Source organism: Protobothrops mucrosquamatus, unplaced genomic scaffold (genome assembly GCF_001527695.2).
Source record: "Protobothrops mucrosquamatus isolate PMUCROS unplaced genomic scaffold, P.Mucros_1.0 scaffold2653, whole genome shotgun sequence".
NCBI classification, from domain to species: Eukaryota; Metazoa; Chordata; class Lepidosauria; order Squamata; family Viperidae; genus Protobothrops; species Protobothrops mucrosquamatus.
In genome coordinates, this window is record NW_015388704.1 from 101,773 (window position 1) to 126,586 (window position 24,814).

At 36.3% G+C, this 24,814-nt stretch overlaps 1 protein-coding gene across 1 annotated transcript in view; it reads right to left on the bottom strand.

Annotated features, from left to right (window-relative positions):
* The window catches only part of DNTT (DNA nucleotidylexotransferase), a 139,314-nt gene that overhangs the window by 46,128 nt on the left and 68,372 nt on the right, over positions 1 to 24,814 (bottom strand). The window contains exon 6 of the mRNA XM_015825478.1: positions 11,728 to 11,830. Within this exon, the coding sequence (XP_015680964.1) occupies positions 11,728 to 11,830 (103 nt within the window). The remainder of the gene's footprint in view (positions 1 to 11,727; positions 11,831 to 24,814) is intronic.

The following is a 24,814-nucleotide window of genomic DNA, read 5'->3' on the forward strand; positions in this document are numbered from 1 at the left end:
ATATATATATATATATATATATATATATATATATATATATATATATATATATATATTAGTAGTCCCTGTGTTAGGTTGTACCAAAGTCATTAAGCGACCTTTTCTTTGAACAATAAGGTTAGTTCACAGGCTGACAAACATTCTGGTGGACAATTGCAAGGTTCTTTGTTACATGCAATAAAAATTATATTTCCTTCCAGTTTACAGGAAAATGCTTTAAAAGTCATACAGTAAACCTTTGCCTTAAATCATGAGATAAATTAGTTCAAATTTCTCTAAATTCTAATTTCTAAGTAATAATTGAGTTGCTGAAATTGCTGTAATCCTATATTTTTCAGCTCTATAAATCTTGTTAAAGAAGTCTTTCTCAAAACGTTGGCTTGGAAGGCTTACTCTTGGTTGAGGAAACTACCAAAGGTAGTTAAAAGACTAACATTAAAAGACTAGCTAGAACCGCTGAAATCCAGAGGTCGGGAGGAATGCTGAAGTGAAACTTCTTGAAAATAAGAAACTAGACCAGTGTTTCTCAACTTCAGCTCTTTAAGATATGTAGACTTCAACTCTTAGACTTCTGGAGCAAATTCTGGAGTAGTACAGAGATCCTGTGCAGAAATGGTTCCTGTCTCCAGAAGTGGCCCTTATAAGCAGGCCATGAAAATGACAACCATCTTCTGTTTATTCACAGGATCCACACTGAGACTTCTTCTCTGGTTCACTAGAATGTCAAAGGATTAAACTGGATAAGCAGTGAGGGTGAATATAACTGTCTATACCCCATGGTCTTTCTATTTACTCTCCATGTCCAAGAAGGTGATCTGAAGAAGCCATTTGCATGCATTCATGTAAATATATGTAATCCATGATGCAATTTTACAAGTGGTATGAATGCATGGATTGGATTCATGTTTGAGCAATGTACATATAGCTCCTCTTCAGACTTGAGGAAAATAGAAGAAGAAAACACAGGAAACATAAAAAGAACAGGCCAGCTTATATAACTCTTGCTTCTTATGCTAGATTCAGTGATGGCGAACCTTTTAGAGACTGAGTGCCCAAACTGCAACCCAAAACCCACTTATGCATCGTCGAGTGCCGGATAGGTGTGGCCCATTGGCTGAGCGTGGCCCATTGGGTGGGCGTGGCCCATTGGGTGGGCGTGGCTGCGGTGGTAATGGCAGACTGTGTGGGACTAAAAGTTCAATCAATCAATTCCAACTTTGCAAGATCTTTTTTTCCCCGCGAGAAATTGACTGAACCTTTTTTTTTTTGCACACGGCAGCGGAGGCCTAAAGTGAAAAGGTTTTATAAAACCCAGCTGAAGGCCTAGGACTGGGGCAACAGTGTGCGTGCCCACAGAGAAGGTTCTGAGTGTCACCTCTGGCACCCATGCCATAGGTTCGCCACCACTGCGCTAGAATATATGCATAAGAGTCCTATTTTTAAAGATTCCATTTTGCTTTCATGTCTAGTAGCAGTCACTAGGACAATTTTCAGAAACAGAATGAAATGAGTGACATGTATAGGCTAGAGATACCATATATGGGTTGCAAAAATCAGGATAAATTTAAATTAGCAAAGAGGTACCAAAAGCTCTAATTCTTTGTTGTCACATAATAAACATTCCAATTTTTGCAGTTTAGATCTGATAGTTTCTTTGAAGCATAATGGAAAGTTCAACCAGTCTAAAATGCAATTACTTTATTGGCAGCTCAAGAAGGCTGGCTCAATAATATGGAATGGTGGAATCCCCCAAGTCAAATGAATGGTGTCCAGCGTATCTACTCAAAAGCAGAATATTTACAGTGAGTCTGGGTGTGCAGTTTTAGCATACAAACACACCATTCAAAAAACACACTGTTTTAGTTGAAGAATTGATCTGAGAAATATCTCTATTAAAGTATAATCTTTGTTATTGTGGTTGTGTTTTATGTTGCAGCTATGTATAATTTATTTTGCCTATAGCTATTCTTCCTTTGGTGGCTTTAAAACAACGCAAACAGCTATTTTTACTGAGCATCAAGACAATCTAATATGAAAGATTAAAATACTGAAAGAACACAGATGGCTTGGTACAAAACAGTTTAAATATAGCAGGTATTCAGATGTTCTGACAACAAAAGGTTAAATTACCATTTGCATTGCTCTATAGTTCTGATTGTTTTCTTATATTTGATAACCATTATAAAGTAGCAAGAAAGATTGAGTAAAAAAGTAATGTTGGGTTTTTTAAGTGCTACTATAAATATTTAGAAAGAAATCTAAAATATTATGATATTGCAACTAGCCTCAGAATGAATAACATTCATATGTAGAGCCATTTAGAACTAAATACCCAGTTTGGTCTAATCGTTAAGGCACCTGACTAGGAAACAAGAGACTGCGAGTTCTAGTCCTACTGCCTTATGTGTGAAAGCCAGCTGCCTAATTTTAGGCCAGTCACTCTCTCTCAGCCCAACTCACTTCACAGACTGTTGTGGTGAGGAAAACAGGAGAAAGAAGGAGTATTGGTATGTTCACTGCCTTGAGTTGTTTATGAAAATAATGAAGGTGCAATATAAATAAAATAAATAAATAAAATTAAAATATAATAGAACCCACACCTTTGAAGCAGGGGGGCAGGGGAGAGATTCAGAAGCAACAGGATGCCTTAAAAATGTTTTTGTTTATATGCAACTATGAACCATGCAAAGTTAGAGATCCTATATATCTCCAGAACTGTTATTATGATCATAGAATGTCAGAGCCGCAATTCACCAGAATGACTCTGAAGCTTAGGTCAAGAGCTTTCTTTATTTCTGATTCACCAGTTCCCAACAATCTTACCACACTGCCTGCTTTCCCCTGGGGAAGTCTGATATAGATCTAAGTGTTTGATCTCATACGTTCCTCCCACCTATAGAGTCCAAGTTACAATGTCTTTTAACTCCCCTATCAGGACCTCCTTCCTTTCAGCCATTGATTCCAACACATAGAGGATGCAAAGTCACATTTGAGACAACAAACCTGGTCTCTTGCATGATTCACAGAACTCGGTGCTGTTGTTCTAATCCAAAGATGGGTGATTAAGCAGCAGGTGTCTTCGTGAGCACAGGTTTACTTAAAACTGGACCTTGCTCATGATGAGAAATTCCTCTACATGGCAAGTGAAGCTTGGCTAGGGTCCTATAAAACATTGTTCATCCTTATCAGTTACCAAAACCATATATTTATACTGGTTTTATTTGTATTGAGCTGGCCTTAGATTAACTCTCTGAACCCTGCTTCTGAATGTTGGACTCTGTAGTGGGCCTAGCCTCAGCTTCAGCTTTCTAAATTACCTTTGAATTATTGTCTCCCCGGTATTCTAGACCTCATTGACTGTACGATCACTGCATAACCAACCATACCTATGAACACAGATCTGTCCACTGGTTTTGTTAAACATATAGTTTTGCTTCTCAAATATTTCCAATGTACTGCAAAAACTGTTCTGATCGCAACAGCGCAGCCAATAGGGAAATGATGGAATTTATCAGCGCTAGGATTCCACTAGCTTTCTAATTCTACCTTCATCTGCACATTGAAATATTACATCAGATAAATAAATATGCTATCTCTTTCTCCCTCTGTGTTTCTCTCTCTCTCTCTCTCTCTCTCTCTCTCTCTCTCTCTCTCTCTCTCTCTCTCTCTCTCTCTCTCTCTGTGTGTGTGTGTGTGTACATGCATGCATCCATATGTCTTATTGCAACATTATAAACTACATTAAAACCATGTGATAAGGCTCATGAAGCAAGTTTTAAGTCATTATTGTACAAAATACTCTATTGACTACAATGCAGCTTATCTTATTTATTTCCCTTTTAAGTTGAAAGAAGGAGGGGGATGTTCCTAGACTCACTTATCCCCAGTGATGCTACATCAAAATGCATTGTAGTGTTGACTTACTCCATTTGTTTTCAACAGCCTTTAGGAGGGTTTGGTAATGTTAAACTTCCAACTGAGAGAAAGAAATTCTTCCAAACTATTGGGCCCATGGGAAGGGGGGGGGGTTTAACTGCCGTTTACAAATCAAACGCTGTGGAATGCTTTCTCCAGAAAGCAGATGAAAGAAAGTCAACATGTGACCTTAGCCATACTTTTTGATGCATTTTATGCTTTGAAGCAGCGATACAAAAGCAGAAAAGAAGAGTTAATACAGAGAAAGGCTTCCTGTCAAAAGTATGAAAGTGTTTTCTATGAAAGATGCTTTGTTTTGTTCAGCTCCTCAAAAGGCTAGAAAAGTATACTTCTTTGCTTCACTTTTTGATTATTTTTTTTTAAATAATTCTCGACAGCAAATACTTTCAGCCATGCTATTTAGGACTGAGATGATAAAAATCTATATTAGCTACTAGAAGTTGGACTCTGGATCACATGTTTGGAACTTGTGAGGATCCCAACCCAACACAAAAAGAGTATTATCTTATTTTTCTCACCCCTTTGGATGGTCTACCATTCTATTTTGATATTGCACATTCTGGATTTCCACCTTTGGACCATATTTACCCATGGAAAGTTTTATGTTTTTGGGTCGCAGGCATTAAACGAAGACACATGGTGAACATCAAGCTTTCTTTATTGACTTCTTCTTACAACCAGAGATAACCAAAAAGGGCACGCAGGCCTTTTATACTGTCCTAAACCCGGACAGCGTCAGCCAATAAGAATCTGGCTGTTTTCGCATGTGCGCAAGGCTGGCGACAACCAGTCTGGTCCCGGGCAGCTTTTGGTCTGCCCGGAACCATTTGCAACATTTCTGTTCTTCAGCAGGCTCAGGACACAACAGAAAGAATTTATCCATGGAAAGAATTTACCCATCATTAAGAAGAGATTGCACAACCATTTCTCTGAAATGATATAAAGTTTCCTGCTTGAACAGGGGTTTGGACTAGAAGACCTCCAAGGTCCCTTCCAACTCTGTTATTCTGTTATTGTTCTGTTGTGTTTGAAAACAATGAGATATTCTCCTTGTAACGTATAATGGGCTTTAGTCAATCATGTTTTGCAGAAGGCAAACTCAGCCTTTTTCTGAGCAGATTTGTGGGCAATGCAATGGGAAGAAGAAGAAGAAGAATAAAAACTGACATTGTGGAGAAAGTACTGCAATTGTGCCACATTGAATGTAACAATATTTGTCTATTTATCTCTTAGGAAATGTTTAAAATGGGTCTTGAAGCTTATAAAGCTGTTTTGCATGCATTTCCAATATAATTGGGAAATATCCTAGTTAGTAGTTGCTTAGATATACAGTTCTTCTTTTGACAATCTGTAGATTTCACTTCAGAATCACTGCAAGATGGATTTTGAATGGAAATGTTTTTCACAACAACCTCAGTCAGAGACCTTCATTACAGACCTTGATTTACTCTTATTTTAATTGATGTTTTATACCATCTTTAACTTCACAATGGCTGTATTCAGTCAGTTTAGTGACTCAATTAAGCTAATTCCCTATTTCTCTATGTGTAGGCAATGCTGTACTGAAAAGTACAATAATATGATCATTCATATTGCAGGCTGAAAAATGTGTTGGATAAACATCCTGAACCTTTGTGAGGCAATGGCAGATTTGAAATTTTGAGAATTTGTCATGGTACCTCACATAAAATGGCTGCTACCATAGGCTGTGACTAGCCTACACAAACAGGTTTGGATGTCTCATGAAGTTCTAATGGTCATTCATTGACAAGTTCCTTGAACAATTTGAGCAAGAATAGAAGAGTGCAGTTCTTCTCTGTAAAGAGGAACAGAATTGGGATGATCAGCCATGCTAATTCTTCTTAGGGTATAATGGTGACACAAAAAGGCAAAAGAGATTACTTGTCTTTGTTTTATGAAACTCTGAATACACTTTCAAAATATTCCTTTTGAACACACAAAGACATTTTAGCAAATCTTATATTTTATTTGCCTAGAAAATTCAGGCAAAATAAACATTGCATAAAGTGCCTCTGTTGCTCAAACACATCCCACACTAAAATACCAACATCCTGGCACATGGCACACGTAGAATATTCCATCAATACACCACTACCAAAGTGTTCCCTTACATCTTCCAACTAGCCCTTTTCTTTATTTTGAGTAGTGCTAGCTATCTGTCATTTCTATTTTATTATAATGATTCTTTTGCTGAGGTTGGAAATAAAAAATGGTACTGTAAGACTTAAGTATCACTTTGCAGCATGCCAGCTTTATGGTTCATTTTTTTAATATTGAAAAATGTAAAACATTTCCCTGGATGAGGATTGAAAATAAAACAAATTATACCTAATAATGTTCAGTAGGAAGACCGGTGTATTTGTTTGTTTATATGCTACCTTTATTATTTTTACAAATAACTCAAGGTGCCAAACATATCCACCAACACACCTTCCACCTCTTACTTTCCCCACTACAATCACCCCATGAGGTGAGTTGGGTTGAGAGAGAGTGAGTGGCCCAAGGTCACCCAGTTGTCTCTTATGCCTAAGGCAGGACTAGAACTTACAATTTCTCTGTTTCTAGCCTGGTGCCTTAACCAGTAGACCAAAGTGGCAATAAGAAGCAAGGAAGACAGCAAGACCCAAGCTATTCTAAAAGGTCTGATTCAGAATAAAAAGTAAATCTCTGATATTAGGCAATGAAAGATACCTTTAGGACATAATAAAATTTGGGAGACTTACTTAAGTGCTCTCTCTGTCTCTCAGAAACTGTGCATGCTCAGCAGAAAAAAATAGTTGAGAAATTTGTTAAAAACCACCAGGATAGCTAAGTGCTGAGATACCAAAAAAAAAAAAAGTAGTGATCTGAATAATCACAATTCCGAGCAACTTTTTTAAGGAGTACAAGACTGATTTGTGAGTTGATTTAGCACCAGCAGTGAATCCACTGTAGACAGATTCAAATTAAGGAATGCCAGGATAAAGTTGGAGACAGAAAGCTGAAATGCCAGCTTTATCTCTTGAGACAAGTAGCTGGCTTCTCTCAGATGTAGTAAGCCTTAAATGAAGGAGAGGCCAAGTGTCTGGAGGAGCTTGAAACTTTCAATATTCAAAATACTATTTATTTTAAAAAGTGATTCTAAGAGGAAACTGAGAAAAGATGTATTTGAGAAGGGAGAATTATCCATATGAATTTCCTTCTAGTTAGGTGACATAATAGATACTGATACATCCTTGACTATTGATATGGCATACAGGATCTTCAACAAAAGTGGATTTTTTTCAATCAAGTAGAGTCTTATCAGTCATTTAAGAGAGGCAGGAGTAAAAAGATACAAAGATCCCCACTGAGATATAATGTATTGGAAAAAAGAAGGACAAAAGATGCCTGAACTGACAATACTGAAGTGTCTCTTTTCTTTTCAGGAAGTTATATAGTTATTCTCCAGAACTGAAGACATCTTAAAACTACGATTCAGGCATTTGGAAATAAAAGTTTTAAATACCAATAGTTACCCTATTCACAATACATGGTAATACTATTGTAAATTACGTACACCAGTCAAAAGTTCCAGGAACAATATCTGAGCTGGGCATACTTTGTAGATTTGATTTTTATCACCACAGGTCTATCTGCAAAAGAGTTAGGCAATATATAATCCATGAACCATGTGAAGATTCCAATATCATATCCCAGTATGCCACTGAAATTCTGGGCAAAATGGTCCAGTTAATGGAGCAGAAGGCCTCTAGGAGATAGACAATTCACCTGACTACCATAAACCTTCCTAAAGAGCATCCATATTTTCAAAGACAATTTCACCCATACTTTGGCAAGGGGAAGTTAATAGTGAGAATGGAAGCACACTAATCTGTCATTCCCATTTTTAAAACCTCTAAATCCAGTACAAAACATGCCCCCACAGTGGTGACATGGGAGTTATTTGGGATTTTAAAAAAATGAATTGGGTCTAGTTTTCTTCTTAAAAGTTTCCCATTTTTATTCATCTCTTTAACTTACAAAATAGGAGAACCTTAAAATAAACAGGCTCAAAATTTGCAGATTTGTCCCCAGATCACCAGATAACCTCTTACAGTTAACTCAGAAATCAGAAATCTATAAGACTTCCCCAAATGGCCTCTTTTCAGATGTTTTGGGCTACAATCTTATCCTTCTCAGTCAGTCTAATTACACTGATAAAACCAAAAATTCTACCGTCGATGACATACGAGGTGATGGAATTCTCTTGTAGTCTAAGTGTTGTTACTAAATGTTTGTTGTTTTATATATTTGTTCCCTTTTTACCTTGTTTGTCGTACACCTGTTGATGGTCTATAGTACCTAGTGTCTTTAGAGGATTCTGTGAGATTCAGTTTCCGGGGGTTGGAAATGGGCACCAGGGACCGGTTCCATGGAGAGAGGTTTTACCGCAGACCGGAGGGTGCATGGTTTTGTATGCTGCCTGCATCCCATGTATGGGGCTTTGCTTGTTTGTGCAGACCGGTTGCTGGCATGCCCCACCCCTGTACTGGTCCACAGACTGGGGGTTGGGGACCCCTGCTCTAAGTGATTGCATTTTCACTCTTAAGCTGGTAGCTTTCTCTCTGTCTCTCTTTCAGTATTAAATTTTGCTACTTGTCCACACAACCTGTTCCAATCTCTTCCAGAGCTGTACATAAAAATTATTTCTTATCAAGAAAATATCCATAGGTATTCTGACTTATTTTGCAAAATCTAATTCAGGTAGTCTATTAAATTCAGAAAATCAAATTGAGAAATTAAATTGATTCAGAAAAAACAATGAAATACAACTTGGATGTTGGCATCAAATCACTGAATTGGGTTGATTGGATTCAGAATTCTAAAACATGTTCAGAAACTTCCAAAACGATTCAGTTAGATGATTCACGGTGATTTTCTTTTTTGATTCAGAAAGTTGATTGGATTTTTTTTTAACTGAATGAATGACTGTAAATCAGCAAATTATAGACATTCCTATTTACAGCAACTACAACAAAATTCTATATATTGCTAGACCATAAAGATAATTTGAATCATCTGAATGTGTCTTGTTCATTTTTTGAAAAATAGATAACCTGTTTTTCTTCCTGCATTCAAAGTAGTTTGGCATTATACTTTTATTTTGAAGGATAAGTATGTCAGTTAATTATATCAAATGAACCATCATTTAAGAGGCAATGGGAGGCAAAGCTGAAGAAAAATGGGAAGAGTTTTACGAAACAATAGTCCAAAATAATTAAGTTGGCTCAGCCATTTTCATAGCAGTCCAGAAAACAATGCTCTGGGAGAAATGGATGTATTACATCCAGCAAAAATAGAAGCTTGAAATTAATTACTTTAGGGTTTTGGAATTTTTAATGCTTCATATTATGGCATGCTTTAGTATTCACTGGCTGAGTTACTCTAGGATTCCTAACACCCATGCATATGTTTAAACATATAAAAAGTTTTTTTTTTAAAAAGGCAAAGATTTCCCTATGCAGTTGTGTCTGACTGTAGGACATGGTGTTCATCTCCACTTCTTGGCCGAGGGAACTAGCATTGTCCAAAGACCCTTTCCGTGGTCATGTGGCCACCATGGCTATACGTCAAAGGCACAGGAAACACTGTTACTTCCCACCAAAGTGGTACCTATTAATCTATTCTCATTTGCAAGCTTTCAAAGTGGTAGGTGGGGGAGGAGCTAGGGCAAGGAACAGGAGCTCACTGCGTTGCATGGTACTTGGGTCTCAAAGCTGAGCTATTAGCTTTCCAACTGACAAGCTTGGCATCTTTAACAGCTGAACCATCCTGCCCCGGGAGTTTAAACATATAGGCTCTATCAAAATAATAGTTGCATCTCATAGAATAACATCAGATTAAAGAGGTCGATCTTACAGTTTTGTCTTCTCCACAGGCTGCAAGTAATCAATACTACGCAGAATGTAAAAAGTTGTATTGACAAAGGAATACACTCCCTAAGAAATAAATTTGACTCCCACTTTCCTTGTATTTAGAAATAACACATTTCTTTCACAAAGCTTTTTCTTAGTTACATGACTGGTTTTAATTTTAGTCGTAGAGGCATTCCTTGATTTAGAAAGATTAGTTTAGCAACTGTCCAAAGTGACAATGGCACTGAAAAAAATTACTTAGGACCAGCCCTCATACTTACAACTATCACAGCATCCCCACAGTGACATGATTTTTAAATCCTTAGTAAGACCATACCTGGAATATTGCATCCAGTTATGGTCACCACATTACAAAAAATATGTTGAAGTTTTGGAAAAAGTGCAACTAAGATGATTAATGGCCTGGAGACAAAAACATATGAAGAAGGGTTGCAGGATTTGGGTTTGGCCAGTCTAGAGAAAAGAAGGACTAGGTGGGATATGACAGCAATAGTCCAGTATTTGAGATGCTGAGACAAAGAAGAGGGGGTCAACTTATTTTCCAAAGCACCAGAGGCAAGAAAAGAAGTAATGGATGGAAACTAAGGAGAGAAGCAACTTGGAATTAAGGAGAAACTTCCTAACCGTGAGGACAATTAACCAGTGGAACAGCTTGCCTTCAAAAGTTGTGGGTGCTTCATCAGTGGAGGTTTTTAAGAAAAGACTGGACAACCACCTATCTGAAATGGTATAGGACCTCCTGCATAAAAAATACATATGTTATGATAGTTTCCAGAGGAGATAGAACTATGTGGAGAGATCCAGGCTCTTATGATGACTGGCTTAGCACTCATGACTTCAATACACTAATAGAAAGGTAGTTTGTGTCATGATATCGGGCCACAGCTAGGAGCAATATATATTTTGTTGACAGGTATCTGATTATTATCAACCTTTATTTTTCCCCCTAGTTACAGCTCTGTATTAGGGCTCAAATCCCCTTATTATCCTGAAGCTCACTGGCTGACTTGGGCCAATCATCATTTCACAGCCTCATCTATCTCACAGGCTTACCGTGATATAAATCAGGAAGCAAGAATCAAGTTCACTACGTGGATGAAATGTAGGACAGAAATAACCTATAAATAAATGAATTTTTCTCTTCCATGAAAGAATCAAAGACTGGAAGCCTTACCTAAGGTGCCACTGACCAGGAACTGCTCAGGTCAACTTACATTCAAGACATCTTGCTGCCTCATGTGATAGATCAGTAAAAGAAAATATACTTTGATAGCAATTTTCATTTCTATATTTATTACATCTCTCTCGGGAACTACTGCTGCTTGAGTCCTTCATAGATTCAAAGCCCAATAGTATATTTTGAGTAACTCGTCTTATATCTACCATGTGTGCACAGATATGCATATTTGTGCATGCTCATTCACACCCATGCACACATGTGTGTATGCGTGGGACTGCAAGTGGAAAGAGAGTGTGTGAGTTCTGTTCTTTGCTGTGTGAAAACCTAATAAATGAAATCATGGAAAACAGAATCAGGGCATATTGTTATACAACTGGAGCTTGTTCCAAAAATTAACTTCAGGTAGGAATAAATATGCATCAACCTCAGAGGAGAATCCCCTGGTCATTCTAGCAAACAAAAGAACAATTAAGTGTCTATGGCCTGGGAATAGATGTACAGAAAGTAATTAGCACTTTTTTTTCTATCTAGAGCTACTCACAAATTAACAGAAGCCAATAAGTGAGATTGAAAAACAACTACTGTGGTGTTGATTGGAGCAGATAAAGTACTTAGCCTGCAAATATATGTCTTCACATATATACATCAAGCAAAGACTAGTGAAAACAGTGACCTCAAGACAATTTCTCCTACCTGTTTCTTCCAGATATCAATCACTGTGTGTAACAGTTCCTCTTCCTGCCTTGATCCTGGAACAGTAATCAGAAAGTCTACATCATGTCCAGTCTGCTTCCCCCTGTCAATTACAAGTAAAAAAAAGGAAGAATAAAATCATACAGTTTCTGTGGGAATCAGGCTCTGCTTTCAGAGAGAGATTAGCTCCTCTTACTCCCTGCCTGTCACTCTTCCTTGTGAAACAAAAGTTTAAAGTGTTTGATGTACTGTATTTTATCTCTAACTTGAAATGGATCGATACATGTTTGGAGTAATGGGTGATGTTGCATCTTTTGTTAATCTTATTTTTAGAAGGGTTTTTTCGCCCCATTGGAGATGCAAAACTGAATTATTCTGTTAATACATGTAGTCCTCGAACTTACAACCACAACTGAGCCCAACATTTCTATTAAGAGAAACATTTGTTAAGTGAGTTTTGTTCCATTTTACAATCTTCCTTGCCACAGTTGTTAAGTGAATCACTGCAGTTGTTAAGTTAGTAACCCGGTTGTTAAGTGAATCTTGCTTTCCCCGTTGACTTTGCTTGTCAGAAGGTCACAAAAGGAGATCACATGACCTTGGGACACAGCAACAGTTGCCAAGTGTCTGAATTTCGATCACATGATTATGGGGATGCTGCATAGGTAGTAATAATTGAAATACAGTCATAAGTCACAATTTTCACTGCTATCGTAACTTTTAACAGTCACTAAACAAATCATTGTAAATCAAGGACTACCTGTACAAGATAGTAGTTTCTGATAAATCTAACTGTTTTGTAACCATCCAACATTTGGGTCCTTGGTAACCATTTTATCTATTAATAAGTTGAGAAAGAAATCGGTTATCAGTAAAACAGACCTAGTTGTGGATAACTGCAATATTTCTTTTCTATGAAGACAACATTACTGAAAGTTACTGTTCCGCAATAGAGGAACAGACTCAAACATATCTTCTGTATTTAAAACATATATATGTAAAAGATAAAATATAACAATATTGTACATGAAATAAATGAATTAACCAACATGTCTACATCTCTCTGTATTAATATTAAAGAGAACAATGGTAAAATATACGAAGTGCCACAGAATTCTTCAAATTGTTGAGAGAATTGGAAGTTGACTATGTATAAAGTCAATATTAACAACAGCAACAATGTTCTTTTTTGAAAAAGGATCAGATCTCAGAGGACTCTTTTCCTTTTTTGACAGTGCATAAATCCTGGCTTATATTAGGCAAATCAACTCAGAAGGGGATATGAAGTGCTGGGAATGAGCTAGATCAGCGATGTTAAACTGCTGGCTCACGGGCCAGATGCGTCATGCCAAAACTACACCCACCCCATTGCCGGCAATGGAAAAAAAGCCATGATACATCACAACACGTCTTGTGATGTTGCAAGTTTGATACCCCTGAGCTAGATGACTTGCACAACCCAAAGTTCTAGAGCCCCATTCAACCTCATTTTTTTTAACATGCAGAATCCAGTACACGGTTCAAGGAACAGGTCTGGTACTCAGTCTATAAACATTGTATGTAGAATCTTTATGAAGTTAAACATAGGACTGAAAAGGTAATGGATGAAATATTGGAACATAACATAGCAAACCATATGTAGGGAAAACTAAAAACTAGCCTACTTTCAGTATAATTTTGTCAAGAGAGTCACATTGAGACTACATCTTCTCCAGCTTGACCAAAGGATAGGCAGGAGAAGCCTTCCCCCCCTCTCTCTTTCTCTCTCTCTTTCTCCTCTCTCCTCTCTCTCTCTCTCTCTCTCTTTCTCTCTTTCTCTCTCTTTCTCTCCTCTCTCTCTCTCTCCCCCCCCCCCCCCCGTGTCTGAATTATTTCCTCAAATCCATCAAATAGGGCCAGGTGTACTTGAAAATGTATCTTGATTCTCTCAAAAATTCCCAATAATTATTGTCAGAGAGCCAAAGGAAGGGAGATGAAGCAGCAGCTCAAGCTAAGTCTTAGATGTATGCCATGGAGACTGGATATTTGGGATGAATATATTCAGGCATACTAAGTAATTCTCAAGGCATCTTGTGATTTTCAGTCAGCTATTTATTCTAATGAAGTGTATTGTCAAGGAATAATTACCCAACTCAAATAGAATATTGATTCTCAGGTTTTAGAAATGATTTTATTATGTTTCCTTATGCTTTCAGGTAAAAGTCTGGTAATACTCTCTATCAATGAAGAATAAAAATAAGAGCACTAACACACTCTACAGCTGAGAATAAAATATACAAAATAGGGTTCTAAGTATAAATTCATTCAAATGGATTCCAGGATGTATCACTTTAGTACCTATGGTAACCTCAGACAATCTACACTATTTTTCTCCTAGTAGTTTTGTTTTGGTTCCTGCTCTCCATCCATATTATTGTCTATCTAATATTTAAGAATGAGGCTATGATCAACTTGACCTCTAGATGGCTCTTTTAACTATAATATTATGATTCTCCTTTCTAGATTCTGCTTAAACTGCTATATGATTAGTGTTCCATATAGATGCTGATTTTAGTCATAAAAGGACTTACATTTCTGTGCTCAACTACATAGTTATCCATTGAAAGTTGAAAATGGCAATCAAAATAAAGGTCATTTAATTATTAAGAGTTATGGCAAATAACTGATTTAAATAAACTGGATGTCCATATCTTCTCTTGGGTAGAATAAGGAATTGAGATCTACAACCGACATATTCCCAAACAATGCAAAACATTTTGAAGTAGCATAAAGAAATATCCTCTAAGTTTTTTTATTCTCACTGGCCCCAGGTTTTGGATAGGATTAGAAAAAAGAGGTGGTTACCACTTAATTGTAGCATCACATTTTTTTTTCCAAATCAGATTCTCAATACTTTCAGTATCCTTTATAATTACCAAGCTCAGTTGCATAAAGAAAAGCTGAACATTAATTATTGTTCTGACTTCACTATGGATCAGGTTATTGCATAATATAAAAAAGAAAAGAAGCCAGCATGTCTTTAAAAGGCAGTTCTTTGGGGTTTAATCCCTTTGAGAATTAAGCAGACCCCATCAAAGAAGAAAAACATACAGTTATACTTTGCTCAGTGGCTAGAGTTCTCTGGGTGACATGTAACCAAAGAAGACATGCTAGTAAACTAGGGCCAGAAAAACACACATAAATACATGAAGATAAAACCTAACAAGTGAAAAACCTCCTCCCTGATGCTACCAAATGAGATAGATCTCCTATTTCATCCATGCTTCCTTGGTTACATTTTTCGGTTCTTAGAAGCATCAGTATGCGATTGCTATGAAAGAATACCATTCAAAATGATATTTCAAAATGATGAGATAGGAAGAAAGATGTTGATCCCTGACGTAAATCAGGCATTTAAAGGACCTTCTGCTTTGCAGTTTAACAGCTGTTTTCAATTATTGCAATCAAGTAAAAAAATAGCAAAAGGTAAACATCCTTATTATGTATATAGTGTTATATGAAACACCTTGCCTATGATTTACAGCTCTACTGCATCTTCAAATCATGGTTTTATTGTGACTAATAGTCATAAATTCTATGACTGTTCCACCAGGAACCCCACTGAATCCCAGCAAGGCACAAGCAAACAGATCCACATGTGAATGATTAAAGTTGGCTATTTTATTGGATTCCACCCATAATACTGGAATCTTCCCAGACTGCTCTGCTTTGTTCTCCTTGGGAACAAAAAGATAAGTCCCATAGAATTTAAGTGGGATCAGTCCTACTTTCTTGTCGCTGTGCAACAATTCAAGGCTAACTCCCCCCTTGATCCCTCTTCCTTGCCAGATTGGCAGTTTCCCAATAGCGAGACTTACTTTTGTGCAAAATAATGACTTGAACTGCACAGAAACCAGAATTTCTACCTTGCTAAGGGCCCCATTCATGCTAAAGATTTGTAGGAACCTCCCAAGTGTTGTCTGAAGGGGTGAAAGAAGTTTATAAGATGAGAAACCAGCAGAAAACCTAGATACAAAAGTCTCTCAAATATACAACATGAAACAGAGCATTGCTCAATGAATTCCTGCCTTACTTAGTGGGAATTTGGCAACATGTTTCTTGTTGGGAGAGTCCCTGCTCTCCTATTATATTAAAGAAAGTTCAAAAAGTTCAAAAACTATTTTCATAGCATGTGATAGTTTGTCAAAGCTTGCAAATTATTCAGAAATGTTCATACTGTATCTCTTACGTAATGGGGACACCTTCTTCTATTTCTGTGCTTGCTTCCAGGTAAAATACTAAATGTTTGCAATCCTTCCTCCTTTGTGAAGAGAAGGGAAAGCAAAAATCCATGTGCATAAAGAATTAAATGCTTGCATTAATCAGAGATGTGAAGAAAAAAAACGTAAATTGAAAGTAAACCTCCTTGCAGTATTTCAGAGTATATTCATCACACAAGTTCTAGCTTTTACTTTGTCACTTAATTCCTGGTGATAAGTGGAAGAAATTAGATTCAAATATTCAAGTCCTAATAAGACCTTTTATAAATTAAACAATGTTATAGCAGATTAAATACTGTGATTTTAATGTTCACAAGTATTCCCATTATTTACCATCAATAGTTTATATTCCCCAAATGGTTAACTGCTGAAACCTTAGACCTAGTAAACCTTCAATACAGCATTAGAATATCTCAAAAATAGAGTAATGATAGGTTTCAATTGGAATATGATATCCAGGTTGGGTATAGTAGACCTATTTCAAAGACTGTACTTTAAAAGTATTTCAGATACTATTCATAAACTACAAGATATCCCATGTATTACAATTCATGAGATCAATGATCAGAAGACAGTCCTTACAAAAACTGAAATATGAGAAAAGTACTTTATATCATATTTGATTACTCTCAGAATGTACTACATGCTTCTGTTAAAACAGATCTACACTAAAATGCACAAGGTTATATATTACTGCTGCAGCTAACTGGATTATTTATGTCATACTTTATATGAGGTTTATATTTAGCCTCTAATCCTATGTACACACTAATCTGGAAATAGCTCCATTTAGAGACATCAGGGTGAGGTTTTGTTGAAGAGGGCAATGACAAAAGTAACATCCTGTCAGCATGATACAGTCTTCACCTCCTTTGTGCATGCAATGCAATACCATTTGTTATTTTGATGTAAGTGCCATAGCACCTCTGTTCCATTGAAATTAAGAGATGCCTACAGACTGGAGATGCTGTGAAAGTTAAAATCTAGCTTACTGCAATAGATTTAATTGACGGTTATGACTTATACCTATTAAATGAGTTCTTCTGTCAGAAATAAGTAATTGTTTTTTCTACGCAGCGAATCACTTAATACTACAGAGAGCAAAGGCATTTCTTGCTTATTCAATCTTTATTTTTTTTATTTATTTCCTTAATTTAATTCTATTTACAATACAAAGTTTGGAATATGAAAGCAGAATACACATAACCTTATTTAATTAAATTACTGAGAAACCTATAACTGGGTAGCATTATACTTCTAGTGTGCATAATAGATGCAAACCAGGAGACATAAAAATCATCAGCTGAATTACTGTAATATTGATGTAGGGGTTTGGTCAATATTTCCAGCAGAGAAGTTTTTAAACATATTTGCTACCATAGAGAAATATTCAAAATCTTTCCTGTTTTCCAACTAGCCATTAGCTGTCTGGCTGCAACCAACAGACCTCCAGCAATTCTTTATGATCTGAAGTTTGATTTGGATTATCAAAAAGAGAGAGAGAGAGAGAGAGATAGACCAATGATTAATATAATCATCTGAGTTGTGATTTATCCTCTTTTATTTTTTAAAAAATACAGCCCAAAACAAACAATTTTACAAGGATTATGTTATGTTATTTATTCCTTTATATTTTATACAACACGTTGGACATGTACGGGAATTTATTGTTTCCTTGGCATTGGATACAATTTATAAAATATCTTTTCCACTAAGTTTGATGGTTTTCTATGCCGATTTGATATCCACAAAAACCACAGGTAAAAAGGCTTCTTTATTTTTCTTTTAAATTGTTTTTATCCCATTCATTCATTCATTCATTCAACTTCTCTACCACTCTGGTAGAGGTGGTAGAGGTGACCCTTTCTGGCTACCTTATAAATGCAAAAAGGCAATAAACATTAAAACAATAAATAATAACAACAACAACAGAAAGCAAAGATAGTACTCATGGTAATAGGTACCTTGGATGCAGCCCCAAAACAACTGGAGCACCACTTGAACACCAACAACACTGAAATTTTTTTTTAATGGTATTGTTAAGAGTGAAAATTGGCAGCTATGTGTTTCTCTGTTTTCATCTTGCCATTAGAGTAAGGGGGGAGGTGTTGCTTTGGAATGGGTTAGTTAGAGAAACAAAACCTCTCCAGTTCTATGGAAGTTTACTGAGAGCCGGCAGCCCGGAAGACTTTCAAGGGCATTCTAGTAGATGTGAAGAAGATAGCAGACGGTTTCCATAACACTGAGAACTTGTTTACATGAGCTACTTGGACAACTCGGGTGTTTGGCTGGGAAAGTCATTGTTATATGCTATGGTCTGATGCCTTGGGATTCTAGAGTTACTTTTACTTCGCCTTTACCAGGCCATGTATTCAATAAACAGTAAGCTTTTCAGTAATGAAAATAATTCTGGACTTTTATTTGGCTATTCGAGGTTGATAGGTATATTTTTGCATTCTCTCTTTAACTAAGGTTGACATCATAATAAGAATTAATATAATATCAGATTGCAAATAACCAAGAGCATTTGTTGAATTCAAAACACAGAAGAGTTTATTATTGTTACCTGTGTACCTGTCAACTAAAAGTCAAAACCAAATAAGGGTCAATGGAATTCATGGTGGGCTGGACATTTGTGGCAACGCAAGGACTCCAAACTGATGACATGTTTAACTCTCCAACTCAGCCTGCTTTTCTCCTACATAATATTTGAAATCCCAACCTTCCTCCTCTTATACTTTTATAAAGAACCTATGAATTCAGTCTTGCTTTTTTCATTTCTTCAAAGAAAAAGAATGTTCAGAAAAAGGAAGAAAAAGCTGATCTCCATCTGCCATAGCTGTGGTCTATCTCTATCCCTCCTCAAAGTAAAGCAAGAAATAATTTTTGGAATGCTGTTCTTCAGTTATGGATAATTTATGCATGGAAATGTCTCTAGTGCTCACTCATACAACTTTTTACCAACAAATGAAAATAGTTGCATTCATACATGCTTGTAGAATATTGAAAGGATTCAATTTGATTACTGCTTATTTTGTTTGCTGTTGTGATATTTTTATTGTTTTGAATATGTAGTCCTTATGGTTGGGGGGGGTTAGTTTAAAATTCTAATAAACTGTCCATAGAGTGGCAACATTATAGACATAGTCCCCAAATTATAACTATTCACTTAGTAACCATTTAAAGTCACAACAAAACTGAAAAAGTGACTTCAACTGGTCCTTGCACTATAACTATCCCAGCATTCCCATGGTCATGTCATCAAAATTCAGGCATTTGGCAACCAGCATGGATGACCTCCAAGGTCCCTTCCAACTTTACTACTACTACTACTACTACTACTACTACTACTATTATTATTATTATTATTATTATTATTATTATTATTATTATTATTATTATTATTATTATTATTATTATTATTATTATTAATTATGACCATTGCAGTGTCCTGGAGTCATGTGGTCACCATTTTTGATCTTTCCAGCTGGCTTTTGACAAGGAAAGTCAATGGGGGAAGTTGGATTTGCTTAATAACCACATGACCTGCTTAACAAATGCAGTGATTCAGTTAAGAATTCAGATAAAAAAAATAATAAAATCAGGTGAAATTCACCTAACAACTATCTTGCTTAGCAACAGAAATTCTGGTCCCGAATTGTGGTTGTAAGTCGAGGATTAACTGTAAAAGCAATGTATCTTCCAGCAAAAGACGTGTTCTTATTCCAAATCAAGCCATGTGCAAATCAGCTGTCTGAGTCCTTAAAAAAGGTAAACAAAGAAATCCAGTTTTTACTATCTGCAAAACCGAATACAATGACCACCCTCATACTTTTACAGTAGAAAGATACACGTTGGCTGAACTGCAAAAGTTGCTGAATTAAAACTATCTGTCCACGTGATATTGTAGCAGAAAAAGAACAAGAGGGGGTGAAGCATTCTTTTGCCACTCTTTTCCAGTTTTGACTTGTACTGCACATTTTCTGTTTATTAAAGCAAAAAGAAACAAAAAAAATGTTGCCAGATAAAATCCAAGGCTTAGGAACATATAAGCACTGTATCAAGTTCACCTATGTGTTTGCTACATGATCCTTATTTTTTCATCTGCCAACTGGGGACAACAATGTATGATTGATGACAATGCTAGAGGCAAGATTTCATTGTATAATTCCTCATGATGTATAGTCAGAAGCTACAGGAAATCATGAGCATATGGGATGACAAAACAGAGCAATGACAAGGCATTGCAAAGGCTGTGTCTAAAATACTTCATTGTATACTCTCAAAACTGCATTCTTTTCCTAAAAAACAATAATCTTTGCAGTAACTTGGGATTCTAACCAAAGAGATCTATTTCCCAAGTTGCTTTTATGTTTCCAGAGAATGGAACTATATGAAGCTGAAGTTTGAGTAGTATGTATTACTCTGGCTGAAGGACTATCTATTTATGTGATTTCTGAAACAAACAAGTGATAGTTGATTAAAGAAATGCCCAGAAAAAAACATTCCTGCACATAGATTGTGCATTATTAAATTTATTTCATCTTTCCTGACTTTCTTAGTTCAATACCACATACCTATCTGTCTTAGTTTTCCATTCAAAACGCTCAACAATCCTTGCAAGCCAAGGTAGGCCTACAGTATAGAAAAGATATATTCAATTGTTGAATATATTCAATATTCCATTATTGTTAATATCAGGCTACAAGCTGACATTCACAGCCCACCAATCAATCTGCCTTACAGATATAGACATAGAATCAACATCTTCTTGAGTATGCTGTTTGCCTCACAGGCACAGAGAGATTATAGAATGTTATTTTGACATAAAAAATGGATGGGGAATCCATTTATTTTAATTAGAGTCAAATTGTTCAAAGACACAATAGCTCTTTCATGGTATTCCTGGACATCATTTACAGACTTTCTGAATAACATAGGTTTTATTTTTTACTTCCTAGTGCTTTCCCACAAGCGTGGGGTTTGCTTTTTTCTGGATCAAACAAATGTTCCAATAGTAATTGATTGACCAGCTTGTCACCAAGCTTCCCATTGTGGTCTGAGATAGAATGAGTGGCCAAAAATCACCCAGCCAGCTTTCATACTAAGATGAAACTAGAACTCACAATTTCCTAATTTCTACCCGATAGACTACACTTGGCTCTTTAATATGCAAACATAGTAATAATCTTCAATCTAAGACCTTATGCTAAGCCAGTTAATATTGCCATTAGTCAGATGCTCTAACTAAATTGTGTTTAGTTTGTTTAGATCATCTTTCTCCAGCTCAGACCAAATAACATTCTCTTGCTAAAATGGAACTACAATTCCTATCATCTCCTGCCAGCAAAGTCAATGGTCACGCTACATGGGAGATCTTCTCCAGAATGCTACCTGTTTAATTCTCTCATCTTATTACATTTAGCCAACTTATTTGTCTTCACAAAACCTCTGATTTTTTTTTTAAAAAAGGAAATGATCCAATGGCCTAGCTCTAAATTTATGGGATTTTCCTCCAATCAAGATAAATATTGCTAAATGATAGAAATCTGGATATTAGCTACTATTGGATGTATATTTTATTTTTATTTTCTACTGAAATTAAGATAATAATTTAATTTCTGATCCATTTGTTAAAATTATCTCATTTCAGTCTTATCTCTGTTAAGTTTTGCAAACTGTTCTTATCTACTATTTTTGAATAACTGTCATTCATAATGTTTTATTACATAACTATTATAGAGCAGCTTTGAAACTTTAAGCTCCCAGTTCACATTTCTCATCATTTTCCAGTATTGTTCATTATTATAATGTTTTGTACCATAACATTCTGCTATGTGACTTTTGATGAGGAACTCTACTTTTCTCTCCAACACAGTAAACATCCACATGATTATAGGTAATAATAAACACTTTGGAAAATCTGACACTGGACATATACTTTATCAAGTTTGGTCAGCTTAAATATTATGTGCTTAAAAATATTTCTTTAGCTAGAGTTTGTTTGGTGGTTTGCTTCTTTGTTTTTGCAATGACACAATATTTTATTCATTTCTTAGATGTCAAGGTTGGTTGATTCCAAGAAGGCTTTGAGCAGCTTACAAATGTACAATAATATATAATATAAAAAAGAAATGCCCAGACAGATTGACTAATATCAATCCCAAAAAAATCACCAAGGTCTTCTCAAGCACCCTAACCCCAGGCCTAGGAAAAGAGTCAGGTCTCAAAAGAGAATATTTGAAGGTGAGAGCCATACATACGGCTATATGCACAAACCTTTTGAAGAAAAAAAGTGAACTTGTATAAAAGGTTTGCCTTTTATAGACTTATAGGTATAATATTTTTTATGTACTACTGACTCTCACCAACTTCACTGACACTTGCACACTGCAAACTGAGGAAGAATCCATCAAACTAAGAGTTATGTTATCACGATACTAGAACAAGAGTGAAAAACAATGTTAATATTTCACTTAGGGTTCCAAAACCAACACAGAAATATCAACTTGTTAATGTTACAGAGTATCTTCATAATCTAAATTAGGGGTCTCTAACCCTGTTAAGAACTGGGCTACATAGCTGGAGGTGAGCAGTGGGCGAATGAGCGAAACTTAAACCATCTCCCCCGGTGCAGTCCATGGAAAAATTGTCTTCCATGAAACCAGTCTCTGGTGCAAAAAGAAAAATTGGAGACCGCTGATCTAAATAACCCAAAGTATAGATAGCCGAGCACTCTTCTCAACCTGAACAAAATACCACTGTAATCTTGTGGTTCATCTCCCTATAGCCTTGGTCATATCTCAATTGCCAAGGGAAGAAAGAGAGAGCTATCCTTGGACGAATTTGGAAATCATCCCCCAGCCTCAGAGAAACTTCTCAGGTCAGTCTTTTCCAACACTAAGTACCGAAGTCAAGAAGAATAAAAGCAGGAGGACTCAGGTAAATAATAGAGAATCCACTTTATTTCTGGGGCCCAGATGGGGGATAAGCTGACTCTGGAGTTCATCCTCTTCTACTGTTTTATCAAATTAATGCATTTCTGCATTTTATCTTACAGCCAGTTTTATACTGGGCAAGCTGAAAATGTGTTAGAGGTTGTGAGATCTATACATACATCATATATATTGCTCTGTATTTTCCCCCACTTACTATCTTTGGGCTATGAGCAAGGAAGGGTCACATTTAAGTAATGTCTCCTTGACTTAGACCATCAAATGGATGCTGGTAATACCATTCAGCTTTTCATGGAAGACAGCAGGAGATACACTTTGGCACTATCTGTATATCTTACACAGCTTAACATCCCAGACCAGAGAAGGGTTTTTATCTTAGCCCAATATAGTGCTCTTTCTTTAGCACTTCTGGCTGAAAGATACAAAAAAACCCAAACCCCATACTCATTAGGAGTATGTCTTTTTGACTCAGGACAAATAGAAACTATCAAACATATTCCTCTGTATGCCAGTTTTATCCAGAACCTCCAGCTATTCAAATTACCCCATGCCTAACTAGCAAAATAGACTACAACAATTATCAGTATAAGCAATTTCTACTTTCTGACACCAACCTTGAATATAACACACAAGGTTGCCAAGTTTTGCATGGTGGCATTCAAAATTCAGCAAAGAGCATTTGAGCCTACCTGAATATAAATAGCCAGAAATAGCTTGGGCTCAGCATAAACTATTGGATTTTGAATGTACATGCCATATCAGCTCTTGTACTCTATTTTTCTCAGGTTTGAAGGGTGTGTAAGAGAAATGTATAATTCTTAAGTCCCTTTGGATGATTTCATTGTTTTATTTCCAAACATACATATATATGTGTATGTGTGCGCATGCACGTATGTGAGTATGTGCACGTGTGTATTTTATACTGTTATTCTATGTTTACATTGTCCAGATTATTAATTTTAATTTCTTCTCATTATATATCTATGGCTTTAGCAAGTTCTTCAGCATATTGTGATTTAATTTTGTCTTTTAGCTATTTTTTTGTCTCTGTGTATTTTTCTTAACTATCCAGACATTGTCAATTTAGTTTTGAATATTTTGTGTATTCGAATATCAGTTCTCTTGTGCTGGTTATGATTGCAATAACATTAAATAGGACACTGTTCTGTTCCTTTGCAATTCTATGCACAGATATCCAGAAGTAAACTCTATCAAATGCAGAGGGATTTACTTTTAAGTAAAGAGGCATGAAATTGATTGGGCTGTCAAGCTTCAAGCAAAAATGTTTCCTCAAGAGTGGCCATACGCTCAAGTCTCAAATGAGCGGAGTGTTGACTGAAATGTATATAGTTCATATGGCATTTTGTAATTGTATTCTAATACAGGAGAGTCCAGCTTCAGCTAAAGATTGAATTGAATTAGAATTAGAATAACAGAGATGAAAGGGATCTTATGGGTCATCTAGTCCAGGGCTTTTCAACCTTTTCACCAATTGTACACTTTTAGGATAAGGCAATATTCGAGTACCACCAGTCGCCTAGCAAGGTGTCAAAAACTTGATGAACCTCCCCCAAAAGGAACAATTGATAAAGTACACTTACAACAGTTCACTTAATGACTGTTCAAAGTTACAATGGCACTGAAAAAGGTGACTTATGACCATTTTTCACACTTATGACCGTTGCAGCATCCCCAGGGTCACATGATTTACATTTGGATGCTTGGCAACTGATTCATATTTCTGATGATCACAGTGTCCCAGGGTCATGTGATCCCCTTTTGCAACCTTTTGACAAGCAAAGTCTAGGGGGCACTTGTGGGGGAGGGGTGGGAGGGGCTGTGGGGGGGATCCAGGGGTCTTCAGTAGAGGGG